At 42.6% G+C, this 14727-nt stretch overlaps 1 protein-coding gene across 3 annotated transcripts in view; it reads left to right on the top strand.

Moving 5' to 3' along the window:
- The window catches only part of LOC126397681 (rho GTPase-activating protein 21-like), a 108303-nt gene that overhangs the window by 77802 nt on the left and 15774 nt on the right, over window positions 1–14727 (top strand). For 2 of the 3 annotated variants that reach the window (XM_050056611.1, XM_050056609.1), the window contains 4 exons: window positions 1146–1224; window positions 1608–1662; window positions 4374–4397; window positions 7037–9032. In XM_050056611.1, coding sequence (XP_049912568.1) covers window positions 1146–1224; window positions 1608–1662; window positions 4374–4397; window positions 7037–9032 — 2154 coding nt within the window. The remainder of the gene's footprint in view (window positions 1–1145; window positions 1225–1607; window positions 1663–4373; window positions 4398–7036; window positions 9033–14727) is intronic. The other variant, XM_050056610.1, reaches the window with a different exon arrangement.

Here is a 14727-nt window from a genome sequence, read left to right as displayed (position 1 = left end):
AATTTTGCCTCATTTTTGATGCCACATAAAGGAGATAACAGCACACTCTCCATTACAAGCCTAAAAGTCAGTTCCCCCTGTCTACACATCAACACTGAAAACAGAGTTCATGAAAATCTTCATTCTGGACGAAAGGTCTGTTTTCAGTTACCAACGAAAGGCCAAAAAACATAGAAAAAGCTACGTTTTAAATATAACTGTGTATGTGTCAACTAAGCCTAAGAGATGAGACCATGTCATAAACTGAGAACTTTATTTATTGGCAAACAACATGCACAACATTTTCCACTTTTTGGTTGCATTCCTCCCATAGTAATGTAAAAATAATGGACGTAGCTACTGTGATGTCACCCCCTGGTTTGTGGACTCCTGTTTTGAAGCCCCGAGCTTGGTATTATGGTTGTTGCCATCTTGGGTTTTTGGAACCAGAAGTGGTGGTATTTGGATGAGAGGCTGGCACTGTAGAGGAGCGAGGGGTGGATCTGACTGAGAAGCCGAGGACAGTATCGGCAGACAGCCTGCCATTCAAAGCAACCTGCACTTAATTATGCGAAACTTTAAGCCTCGATAAAATGTTAAAACACATTTATTTCTGCTGTAAAGTTGGGGATTTTATCACGAGGGTCTATGAAGATTGACTGGCTTCCTGAGCCAGCCTCTAGTGGACGTTCAAAGAACTGCAGTTTTTGGCACTTACATTTTGGCTTCATTTTTCAGCCCAGGAGGTTGCTGCTTTGTTCCTTCACGATGGATTTCAGTGGAACACACTGTCTTTTTAGACACCTGGGGTGCGTTCAGCCCTGCCAAAACGTAGCAACTCATGTTTAAACGTGAAAGATGGTGTGATGAACACCCTGTTGTGTTCAACCCAGAAACTGAAGCAAAACAGTGCACACCATTTTCTACCTCTGGTAGAGCTGCTGGAGCAGTGAAGCCATTGTAGATGCTCACAGAGATATTGTCTGGCATGTTTTGTGTCATCTGATCAGCTTCATAGAGATCACTATCAAACTGTTAAGAACAAATGTTGGCTGATAACGATTGTTGGCTGATCGATCAGAGCACCCTCAGTGCAGAGCTCATTTGTCATGTTCCTGTTAGCAGTAAACAGCAGGTTTGTGATGCATTACTCTAATTCTATCCAGGGGACCGGATAGTGAAGGTGAATGGAGAGAGCATCATTGGGAAGACCTACTCGCAAGTCATAGCCTTGATCCAGAACAGGTAAGAATGCTGTCATATAATTTTATGGTTTATATACACAGAGTGAAAGAGCCTGACTGACTCAGACCACTGCCAACACTCCCCTGCATGTTTGTGGACTAACACAGAAAATGAGACGGAGCCGTTGTGAAACTTCCCAGAAAAAAAAACACATTAACTTTTCCAGAGAGAATTACGTCCTTATCACAGACAAGCACGCTTATAACATTAACACTTCATTAAACTGCAGCTATTAAAGTTTAGATTTTACAAGTTGAACTTATCCTCTTGAGAAGTGCCATGACTTTCCACAGTCTGTGCCCCGTGGTATAACAGTTTCTCTCTCCTTTTCTCTCACTTTCACTCCCATTCTTTCTCGTCCTGCACACTCTTGCCTCCATCAGCGATGCCTCACTGGAACTCTGTGTGATGCCAAAGGATGAGGACATTTTGCAGCTGGTAAGGATTTATTCATCAGTAAATATTGCAAGTGTGCTTGAAAATGCTTCTTTTTTGTTTACATAGCAGAAAACCATGAATAAAAGATTTGTGATTGTAAGGAGTTTTAACACCAGACCAGTGCTCTGTAGTTTTATTTATTTAACTGTTTATTTGTGAAGTTTAGTCTAATTGCAATTAAAATGCAGTTTTTATCTGGTGATGAAGGGCGTATCTTGGCTTTATATTGTTTGTTTAACCTGTATGTGCACAGAAATTTAAAAATGGGGTGGACGTAGTGTAACTAATTCTCTGTGGAAAATCAATTTGTCCGTCCACCCAGTACTTCTATTATAGGGCAGGTTGTCAGATATGGTCAGTGAACACAGGTTTTTGTCCCATGCAGGATTAGTGCAACCTGGCAACCCATCACTCCATGCAGCTGTTATCACCAAGAAATAGTTCCTGCATGAGCTGTGTTAGCCAATTTCCCCATGTTTTCATGCTTTATGCTAAGCTAGCTAAACAATTCCTGACTCCAGTTTTGTTTGTGATGCACAGAGAGACTGATTTTTATTAGTCCTCAAAACCATAAATCTAGTCCGTCAAGCGAAGCCCAGAAATCTTTGTATGACGCAATACTCAACTCTGACATGGGCTAACAATTATTTTCATCATTGATTTATCGTCTGAGGTTTTCTTGATAAAACGCTTCTCTGTAAAATGGCAGAAATTTGGGAGAATTGTCTGGGCCAGTTCTCAGAGTCCAAGTCGATGTATTTAAATGTGTTAATTTGTCAATTTAAAACCCAAAGATATTCAGTTCAGTATGGTGTAAAACAGAGAAATGCAGGAAAAGTAGCAATTAATTGATTATCAAAATAGATGGCAATTATTTTTCTGTCAATTGACTAATCGAAGTCGACTTATTGTTGCAGCTTTACTTCTGATTTATGTCAGATTGATGTCTGACTCCGTCAAAGAAAATTAAGACAAAGTGTTGACAAGCCACCCACGCCACAGCAGATAAACTTCTAATGGTTACAAGCCTAAGTGAACCATAAACATTTTATTGGACTCAGATTACCAGACAGAGTGGGCGAATATTTAATTATAAAGATTTTAAACATGCCCACAATACAGCCAAATATTTAGAGAGTCACAGGGTTGGTCCATGCAGGAACGTGGATAATGATCAAATCCTGTGGGGACACAAGGTGTGTCTTTCTGACTACCTGCTCATCCTGTCATTGAACTTGATCTTCAAGACTAACACTGCCTGACTCATGTCAGGTTGATATGGATAAATGTGTGGATCAGTTTCCATAAATGTGAGCGTACATTTTCATTGAGAAAAGGCTAATGACAAAAGGAGCAGATCTAGACTTCATGCCACAGCTCCACAGCCCCTCTGCTTCTAACGCTGATGAGCTCAGTGGTGCAAACAGCCAGCCCACGCCATCAGTCAGGGTCCAGAGCCCCACAGACGATAAAACAGCGCCAGGCCACGTCAAACCAGTCGCCACACGTTTTTCACCTCCGTTTGGGAAATTCTCTCTGGGAGCGGAGGACTGAGTCAGATCCCACTGTGTTGCTAAATTCCACACATAGCTTGTTAGCTTGGCCGCAGCTCACCAAAAGCCACAGAAACTTGCTTTTGGCGTTTTGGAATGAGTCTGAGCACTCACAAGGCTGAGGGATCCGAATGGAGCAATTAGCTTCTTTCTCCCCATTGAGGAAAACAAAAATTAAACTCAGTGTTTGATGTGTCAGCTAGGGATTGTTTTTTACTTTCCCGATACAAGACTTGATTTAAGTGTTTCTGTTTGTATGCTATCGAGTTCCCTGTGGACATCACAATGAAGTCATTCCTTTAAATTGTCTGTATACACACTTTGTCTTCATCAATACAAATCCTGAATGCTGCTTCGTGTGACCTTTTATCCTGTTTTTACAAGGAGAAAAAAACTACTTTGGGATGAATGAAGGATGCACATGGTGGTTTCTGTAGATGTATCTGTGTCTGTGTTTTTAAATGTGTTCATGTTTTTCTGTTTTGTGTTTTGGGAGACATTGAGCCCACTCACTACCAGAGGGAGTGCAGCTGCAGTCAGCTGACTCCTCTCAGCTACAGGAGTGAGTGAGTGAGGGAAGGAAGCCAGCGCAGATCAGGCAAGCGTGCTGTTATGCTTACCCAAAAGTGAACATGTTATAGATAGAGCAGCGTCTTACAGATGAGCGAGAGGATGAAAGAAGGCACGTAGAGAGTGTGTGTAGTGCAGGAGCCACTGAGAAACCAGAGAGGGGGAGGGGAGGTACCACAGTGAGCAGGTGAGAGTGACAGAGCAAAGGAAAGAAATGCCGAGTACGTTGAGAGTGAGGAGGCTAGCAGAAAACATTTGTCAGTGTGTTTTAGCAGCAGCTGTGTTGTGGTTGGAGGAAGATGTGGGATGAGAGGAGGAAATAATGGGGATGAAGAACAACTCAGAAGATGTTCAGGTCTGAGAAGGACATCAACACCTCCATTCTCCGTCTTTCTTCCTTCCACTACCTCCGATTATGATGCTGCTGCTCAGGGAATGTATTTTTAGCCTGTGCTGAAGTCAGAGAAGTTGCCTGTCTCACCTCCATCGATGGCGTTGTAACTCTCAGTTCTTCATGCTCACCTGTATACTTCTCTTTATTCCCCTTGTTTTCTCTCTGCTTGCCTTTCTCTAACCTGTGGACTGCAGTTTTCCAGGGATATCACTGCACTGGTAAGAAGGGAAACTATACTAACTAATCACTTTCTTTTTAAAGGGACGGTTCAGCCCAAAATCAAAATTACATATATCTTGCCTATAGTGCTGTTTATCAATCTAGATTGTTTCATTTAGCGTGAGTTGCCAAGTATTGATATTGCCCATAGAGATGTCTGCCTTCTCTCCAATACAATGGAGCTAGATGTTACTCTTTCCAGACTCTGGTTACTCAAGATAATCCACAGACCTTGTTGTGAACAGTTTCATGTAGGAACTATTTTCTTTCTACCAAACTACACCACCAACCGCATTACAGTGCAGAAAAAATCGTGTATCTACTGCTGGTTCACCCAGTAGCCCTGAGCTAGCTAACATTACAACTCAGCCAAGATATCATACATGTTTATATCATACACTGTGGTGAGCACAAGCCTCTTGTCTATGAGTTGATGCACGTTTGTCAGCTGGCCACCAACCATGTTAGATGTGATGTTTGGTTGCGTTTAGGTTGTGGCAAAAGGTGACCGAAATTCACCGTCAGGACAATGACTAATGCCGTCTATGTCAGTTTGACATAGAATACGAAGGATAGATGATATTTGGTGATTTTTTTGTTGGTTTTAAGTTGTGTTGTTGAGTGACCAAAATCTAACGTCATCTTGATGTAGAGTAACAACATCAAAATAACGCAAGGTATGGCGAACAAAACCCAACGTTTGCAAAACGTCATGTTAACATCCACACAACATGAAATTCTAAGATCGTTAGACTTTAAAAACATTGTCAAACCAATTCATTCCAATTAAAATTTAACATCTGTCAAACACAAGAGTCCAACATCTTTCTGATATCACAGTGACGTCTGGTGCCAGCTGGGTTCCGTCTGCGTAGTGATATGGTTGGCAGGTGTAGTTCAGTAGAAAGAAAATAGTTCTGCACATTATCATTCGTAACCAGGTCATGATTTCTGGAAAGAAACATTGCTGTTGAGTTCATCAAATGTATTTTTTGGTACTTTGAGCACCACAAGCCAAGTGCCATCTAGTAGGAGATACAACAAACATCTCTATGGCCGGTATCTCCAACACTCTGCAATTCACACCAAAACAATCTAGACTGATAAATATCACTACAGGTAAGAGGGAAAAAATTATTTTTGATTTTGGGATGAACTGTCTCTTTAAGTTGTCTTTCCAGATGATTCATAGCTCCTATGACATGTGGCACCACCTTTAGAGCTCATATTTGCACAAGTAGAAGCTGGCAAACCCCTAAAACCCCAAATATGCTTCCCCTCTTTGCAGGATATGTATTGTGGTTTAGTACAGGTTAAGTTTTGGGAATTTTCCTGGAATAGCAAGTTGAGAGAAAGATGTTTGTACCAAAAAAACAAATGATGTGAGTTCAAATGTCAGCAGACCTCAGACACTTTGCTCTGTACTTTCCACAACAAGGAAATAACCATATGACTTATGTAAATCTAGAGGGAGGCACCTCTCTGCTGCTGCTGTTAGTAGTGCAATTGTAACCTGACACCCTAGGTAGAGCGCTATCGATTAAAGTCCAACACCACAACTCTCTCCCTTTCATTTTCTCAAGAGCTTGTGCGCTGAATGGATGGGGGAATAAAGCGTGTTCAATATGCTGCCAGGCGTTTTCTCTGAAGCCATCTGTCATTCACTGGAGAGAGTAAAGGACTAAAGCTAGCAGGATTTTAGTGTTTTTCTTCAAGTTTTAATCAAGGAAAGTACCCTAGTTGCTACAGTGACAGTACAGTTGTGGAGCCATGCTGACAGAAGTAGCGTTAGCTGCCAGAGGCAGACAGAGGCGTCCCCCGTTCACCCTCTCCTCATGCCTCAGGGCACACTCTCCGGTTCGAAAGGTGGGTAAGCCCCTGCCAGCTTTATCCTCTCTCCTGGCTTCATGGGTTTATTCTGGACTTTCCAGCCTTCATTCTCGACTTATTTGCCTTTCTGGCTATCCTTTTTCCCCCCACTCTTCCACATCTGTTACTTCTCAGGGCAGTTAATTTGTATCATGGCATGCTGTAACATTTGTTTGCCATCTCCAAGGAAAAGATTGAGAAACTGTAACTGAAACGGAGTGTGTTTGATTTAGAGAAGTAATGCTGGAGCACTGTGTCTACTTTTAGTATGCTGTTGTTTTATTGTTATAGACGGACTGGATCCAGCTGTCTATCTGTCACCTACAGTTCTCTTGAGGGAATGCTCTAACAGTGTTTGTCTTGCTGATAATCTCATCAGCTCTGACAGAGAGTCTTGTCAGTAATGACACCAGTGGATTAACGACCTTTTCTCCGCTTTAAATATGTGAGCAGCCACATTGCTGCGGTGCAGTTGAGATATTTTAGAAAAAAGATCAGTACTGTTGCTGTGAGGGCAGAGGGAGATGAAGTCATAGGTGAGATGTGGCAGTAATTTCGTCATCTAGTGATAGAGGAGGTTGCCCCAGCATTGAGCTGTAGATTCACAAACGGGTCCACAGCCCTCCCTGTTCTGTACATGTCTTTAGTAAAGTCTAATGAATATTGTCCCTGGTTGGGTGTGATGTTCTCCCAGGGTTTAATGTAATCTATTTTAGCCTTCCAACCTCTCAGCAACCGAAGTGACATAATGTCTTATAATCTCTTGCAGGCGTATTCCCAGGATGCATACCTCAAAGGAAATGATGCGTACAGCGGAAATGCCCAGAACATCCCGGAGCCCCCTCCCATATGCTACCCTCGGATAGAAGTTAAGACTGCAGGCATGGCTCAGACGTCAGAGCCAGCCAAAGTAACTGAGACCCCCCGAGGGCCGGCTCAGGGACCAGGAAGACGAGGGGGCACCACGGAAAAGAGCTACCGCGTTGAAATCCCTGTTCCACCATCGCCTCCGCCCCAACAGACGTCAAAGTCTCAGACAGTGGTGTGTGTCTGTAATGAGAACGTGAGGACAGTGGCCATGCTGCCTGATCCAGTTGACAGGGGGTCCCGGGTGGCTCGGGCCGGACCCAGCCACAGGACAGAGGAAAACCGGTACAGCCCTTCAGCAGATTCTGGCTCAGCTAGACCGAGACCCCTTATTCCCTCCGTACCCGGAGGTGCACAGTTGCAGTACCCCTTGTCCCGTTCCACAGAAAGCCCACTCTATCCCGCTTCATCAAGACCTGACCCAATCTATCCTGACACATTAGCTCCACCGGTACGGGCCACCCCTGCCTCACCGGACACATTCTCCACTGCCATCTCGCCCAGCGCCAACCACTACTCACCCTCTCCCACAGCCCCTTCCACCTCTCCACACCAGAACATTGACTGGAAAAACTACACCACCTATAAGGACTATATTGACGCCAAGAGGCTGCACACATACGGCTGCCGCACCATCCAGGAACGCTTGGACAGCTTGCGTGCAGCTGCGAATTCCAGTTCTGCCTACGCCCAGCAACGTACACCTCCTCCTCCAAGCGCTAGTCAAAGAGGGGCATTGGGCTCCCAGGTCAGAAGAAGAAGCACCTCCAATGACCGTGGTGTGGATAAAGGTAGCCAGGGTACTGCGGTGACTCCTTTACGTAGCGTCTCACAAGAGAGGCTTGGAAGTGGAGCAGAGAGGACAGCGCCGATCAGGTATTGGCCTCGGAGTGTTTCAGAGGATGCTCTGCCTTTCTCCACCCCCACTGGAGTCCCCAAACCTCGGGCGCGGTCTTGTGACTACCTGGGGCAGCAACCTGCAGAGCCAGGTGGGTTGGCTGTCTTTGGAGATAGAGTGGCGTTGGAGGACAGGCTGCTGCTGTGTCGGGGAGAGGAAGCCAGAGCGAGCAGGCAGGGGACAGGCCTGAGAGCGCTACCTCATCTGAACAGGAGTCTCACTGGACAGGAAGATGAAGGACGAGGAGGTGGATTATCTAATTCGCCTTTAGCTGCTCCTGTGTTTACTAAAGGTACGACGGATTCTGTACTAACCCCAAGGGCAGACAGTGTCATATTGAGACCATCACGTTTGCCTGTCAAAAACTCCATCTCAGAACCTTCACCTGCCTTATCCTCCACTAAAACCACAGACCCTCTTAAAGACCAAAGAGCTAACATCGTGGGCAACCACCTGGGCTACTCCTCGCCTCTGCACCTGCAGCTCAGGGGCAGGGCAGATAGTCTGAAAATGGAGAGCAGGTCAGAGGCTGGGTTGGCAGTCAGGTCCTCCTCCTGCTCTGGTTCCTCCTCCAGACTGCCCCTGCAGAAACAACTACAAAGTGTGGTCACTGCCTCTTCCTCTGGTTCCTCTACCACCAATGGAGCTGTCACCCAAAAGCCAAAAGTCAGAGAAATCTCCAGCACCCTTGTACGGACTAATGGCGGGCTTGCAGAGGGTGTGGAAGGACCAGATGCAACAGTCGTTGTCCTAAGAAGGGACAAAAACTCTGCACCTCCCCACATCCGCCCTCCATCCTATGTACTAGCTGTTAATGACAACCAGGGAGGAGTGACTCACAAGTCACCAACATTAGTGAAGGCAGGCTCTGCAGATGGAGCTATGTGCTGGACATCTAATGACAGCTTTAGGGAGATGCATCTAAGAAGGCTCGGAGACACACGACACAAGTCTGGCTCCAACAACTTGGACGACTCCCTGGATTCAATCCCCTTCATAGGTAAGACTGCACCCGTCTCTATCCCACCTTCCTGTTAAACTCTCCCTGTTTCTATAGCAACAGCAGTGTCAGGGTGAGAAAATATGACACAGCATGGTGTTTGTGTGAGTGGAAAAGTATGTTTATGCATGAAAGCTTGGCAGCTGATTTGAATCTGTACCAAATTCTCACCGTACTTTTAATGATCTGACAGCATATTATATGCATGTTCTGACATATCCAGTCAGGGCTGGGCTTTGAACATGAGCCAAAATCCGTTTATAGCATCAAGTAGAAAGTGTGCATCAGATGCTTGGACAGATCTAAATCTTGTTTGTGTGTGATATTTCCTTATCAAAATCAGGCAGTGATGTACATTAGATACCAATCAGGAAATGTCAGACTGCATTGTTTTCGGAGAAAGTCCCTGTACTGCTGCTTGTGCTGAGAAGTTTGGCTTTAAAGGACAGCAATGGTTTTGTACAAAAAAATGTGTAAATGTTGTTTTGGCATCTGTTCAGCAACTTGGGTGTTGTATTGGCACCAGTATGGAAAAACTAAAATGATACCCCAGCCTCTTTATACAGTAAATGAAAAGTGGGAATATTTTTATAGACTAGATCGTTTATCCGCTGTGAAATTCTAACAGGGGTTTAACATGCTGCGATACCTGTGGCAGTCTAGAGAATAACACATAAGCTGCAAAGGAGAAGGTGTGTGTGTCTGTATACTGTGTATATATAGCATGTTGGAGGCAGAGAGCAGGGTATGCTATTTCCTGCTTGCAAGGTGTAACTGGTGGGAGTGAACAGCGTACTGTACACTCTAAAGCCCTATTCGCAGAGGATCAGTATTACCAGGGAACCTCATGTGATTTAGAAATGACCCCCCACATCTGTTTTGTGTGACATATTCACACAGGATAAGCAAAGTCTTTACTCAAATTTACTCCCAGTTATGATGCTACACAACACAGAAACACTACACAGCACCACTAGCATCAATGTACAGTGTTAACCTCCTTATTTATTTATTCATTATTGTGGGTTAAAAAAACAGAGCCATTTATTCCACACATTGTCACGAGAGAAGATGTTACGAAACATTTTTTCCCCTCCAAGTACTAATGCCAATGCCGTAACTTGCACGTCAACTTATACCAAGTATCGATCCAATACCTTTGTGTTGAAAAAATGTAATTGTTATTTTAATCGTATACTACTAACCCTGTATGGATGTGAAATGATTTCTGTCATCGTTGTATGGCATTGCTCTGGTTAAATCCTTTGTAAGACATGGACATATACATTCTTTTAACCAGTGTAAAATATTGCCTCATCGCTGACATTTTGCTAACGTTTCACTATTCATTAAAGTCAGAGTTTTAGAGCAGTTTTAGAGCAGAAAATTGACTGCTAGGAAAATGTTGTTTGTGCGGATGAGTTACCTAGTATCGGATCGGTACATAGACTCGTGTACTGGCCAATACCCAATTCAACATTTAGAGCAGTAACTGTCGTTACAAGTCGTCTATCTCATCTTTGGACATTTTGCTCCTGTGATGGATTTAAACTTGCTCTACGGGGCTCCATGCTGTGTAACGGGATAAGCATTCTGCTCCCAAAATGCTGTCCAAACTTTTATTTATAATTGCCAATGCAGCCTCCATAATTTCAATTGGGAAACAGAAGAAGCAGAAGAGAGGTGCAGAGAAAACAAAAAAAACCTAATGAAGACCCCAGATCACAGGATTAATATTATCTCATGACGTCTGTGTTTGGTGAAATATGGTAGGTAATTTGCAGTGGGATTTTTTACTTTACAATTTATGGACATGGCAGATTCTCTCAAGAAAATCACAAACGACCACTGCAGGTATTACAAATTATGAGACATCCCCAGGTAATACTAGTCCCGTGCGAATGGGGAATTGGTTGCATTAATATCCCATCTTAAAATCCAGTTTAAGTTGGCCTATCTGATATCCCTGTCCAGTTTTAGAGGGGACATAAATGTGGTTGCATTTTCAATATCTCAAAATTTTACAGTAAACATTCCTCTCTCCATGGGAACTAAATTACAAATAAACAAAACATCCTGGGGCTCCCTTCTGCTTCAGGGGTTCATGCATTAAATCACAAAAAACGCATTGAAAATCAAGTGTAAGCCTTCGCAATTTGGCCTTATTTATCATACTACAAGGACATCTATTGTGTCCAAATGTCATCATGAATATACTGCAAGTCTTATGTCTCTCAGGAAATACCCCGGGAATTTTGTTGCCTATTTAAGAATAATGTTGGATTGAATAAAAAAAACAACCACTTGTCCCAGGTCATGAAGGCGGTGTCATACTGCTGTACTTATGTTACAGTCACAGCAGAACCTGTTATATACGTAGGTATTTAAATGCTAAAATAAACTGGTCCCTTTTGGCGTTTTGAACTCAGGGTGACATAGAGTCAGGTGTGTGATTATGTGACAGCATGACACTGTACTGCAGGCAACCATGACGTATTCAAACCACCCTTTGGCATCTGAGTAGGGCAGCACACACACACACACACACACACACACACACACACACACACACACACACACAGAGCTGCTCTCTAACTCAATACACCCCTCCACCCACTCCCTGAATTGTCTCATATTTCCCCCCGGTGTTGTCCAGTAAGAGAAACCCAAGAACATCGTCCTAATGGACTGTGACATAACAGAGAAATAAGAGCATTCCTGCAGCTTCAATTAGATTTCATAGTACAGTTCCAAACAATAACTTGAACAACTGCTGTACATTAGGTGTCTGCTAGACATTTTGTACTGGGAACAGGACACAACTGGCGCTACTTAAGTACATGCAAAATATCACGTCCCACCGATGTTTAGAAATCTTTGCTTTTTTGTGTTTTTGCTCAGAAACTGAATGTATTTATGGCAGATCTAATGCATCGCAGTGGAACTGAGCTCTTTATTTACTTATACAAGAAAAACAAAATTAAGTTCTTCAGTTTTGTCCCTTCTGTGTCTTTTGTGACATCCCTGGCAAATTATCGGCTGACATAACCGAACAAGCTTGAACTTGACCTTGCATCCTCAGTTCTGTCATCATTGATGACTCATCAGCAGCCAATGAGAGCAGCTCTGGTGTGTCTTCGTGCCCCAGTAACCTGCAGAGGTTAATCATTTCCTCCTCTAGCAGAATCTCTTGCTGTTTACACAACCACACCTGAACTGTCACTTTTCAATTCTCTATATTTAGATCTACATTAGATGACAATTACAGTGCTTCCCAGTGTTCTGGGTTTAACGCTGATGTGCTGTGAAGGAAAATATTGAAGCAGTATTTCCTTTTACTCTGATCATGTCAAATGGTTGAAGTTTTATATTTTGGCAGACCTTAATGGGATAGTTTAACATTTTGGGTAACAGTGTGTATAATTTAGGGTGATTTAGTGTAATCAAGCAGTGCGGACTGCAGATTGCAACCCACTAAAACTTCTCCTGGTTAGAATTCCTTCAATGTCCATTGTTAGCCGAATTATCCGCAGAGGTCTACTCCTCTCCAAAACATTGATTTAAACTGATAAAAACAATAAAGCAGTTTCACTTTACCAATCAATGTTTCTTAGGCGCTGTTTGGCTCATTGCAGAAGGATTTCTCGCCCTGCATGTGCTGATGTGTGCTCTCCTTTTTCTGTAATAACTTAAGATCCAGACATCATTGAGGTTTTTACCGGGTGACGAATTATCCACAGAGGGTGCCTCCTCTCCAAAACAAACGGACCCAGTGATTTAAACTGGTAAAAACATTGAAAAAAGCAGTTTCACATTCAAAAATCTGTGTTTTTCCAACGCTGCTTGTCATGGAGAGGCTGTTAACTACAGTAGAAACATAGCGGTACAACGTGCCGATCTCTGTGGACAAGGACCCTCTTCCTATGTAGATATAAACTGTTCATTCCAAGGTAACAAAAACATGAAGATTCTTTTATTCAGGTGTTTATACATTAAAGAACACATACTTATTATATTATATTCTATTCTTCCAGTATATCCCCCTAAATCCTACACACTGGACCTTTAAGATTAAAATGTCTCTCTTGTCTGAATGCTAAATATAAAACGACAGCCAGCTGCTGCTCAACTTAACTTTGCATAAAGACTGGAAGCAAGAGGAAACCGCAAGTCTAGCTCTGTCCAAAGGTAAAAAAAAAAAAAAAAAATACACCTACTAGCACCTCTGTGGCTCACTTATTAACATGTTACATAGTGTTTGTTTTGAACAAAAGCTGAGGTGTAAAAATGACATGTTACACTTATATGGGCGGTTATATGCTGGACTCTTTCTTGGCACAGTGACCTCTTGGACAAGATGTTGAAAAGTCGCAGCACTTGCCTAAAAAATAGTCTGGCATAATTCAGATTTTGTAACCTTTTGACTGAACCAGGGTAACTGCTTCCCTGTGTTTCCAGTCTTTAAATGAAGCTAAGCGAACCATCTCCTGACTCTAGGATATGAGACCTGTAAGTAAATAAGCTTACTTCCCAAAAAGTGTTTTTCTAATGATCTTCATCCTCTGTTTAATGCTTAGTCATTCTTGATGTTCACAAATTGACTTTCTCTGAAAAAGTAAACTGTTACTGTACGTGTCAGACGTCACTGACTGCCACAACTTTCCCAGAAACAGGATTGAAGGTATACAAACAAGTGATTAAACAAAATGGGCGTCTCTGCCGGGCCGGGAAGAAATGAGGTTTGTGGTGTCATGGGAGATGTGTTTGAGGTTTGAGGGGAGAGGGATTTCACAGCAGTAATCTGTACACAACTTGTTCTATTGAAAGTTAAACATTGGCATTAGTGCATTAGGGGGAATTTAATCATTTAGATCTTTTTAGGGTCCGGGCAGCTAAGCTGCCAGGACACTATTGCAATCCTAGGTATTCTTCTTCTTCTTTCTTCTTCCGAGGAAATCATACTTGCCATGGGTGAAAACTCACCAAACTTTGCACAAAGGTCCAGTCTCATGCCAGATATCCTCAGCTGTAAACTCAAACCAATAGTCCTGATGGTACAACTTCACAACTTTCATCAGACTGTAGCCCCAATACTGAAGAAACTTTTGTACACTTAAACCTATTAAAAATTATGAAGTTCATCACTCTGTTTTTTTGGTTTTTTTTCAAAAACTGTAAAACTTCTTAAACCTATCTCCTCCCACAATTTTTGCTCAATTGACACCAAACTTGATACAGAACATCTTCAGACTGTCCTACAAAAACTATGTTTCTCAGATTTTTGATTTATCAAAAATTGAGCCTACAGTGCATCAAAATGTTTGACTGTAAACGGTACTGTAAACATATACATGCAAATTCTTGCTAAATAAATCTTCAGTGTTCATGAAAAAAATGACAAAATTCTAGAGTCATGGTAGATGATGTGTGGCAAATTTCAGAATTTTATCTCAAAAACTGAATTTTTGACAGCATTTTGAATTTTGCTCTAATGTGAACAATTGGAGTCAATGTAAAGATGGCATTTTTAAAATTGCCTGAGCGTGACTGATCACAGTGCAGCATTTTCAAGTCTTTTTTCTGCTAGAAAATCTGCCTTCTCATGCTTGAAAATAAACCAAACTTTGCACAAAGATCCAGTGTCAATACTTCAGTGTGAAACCATCTGAGGCTTCTCACTTTGCACATAGCTCAA

This window comes from Epinephelus moara, chromosome 11 (assembly GCF_006386435.1).
Source record: "Epinephelus moara isolate mb chromosome 11, YSFRI_EMoa_1.0, whole genome shotgun sequence".
Classification (NCBI taxonomy): domain Eukaryota; kingdom Metazoa; phylum Chordata; class Actinopteri; order Perciformes; family Serranidae; genus Epinephelus; species Epinephelus moara.
Note: the sequence above shows the minus strand (reverse complement) of the source record. Positions and strands in the feature narration are given on the sequence as shown.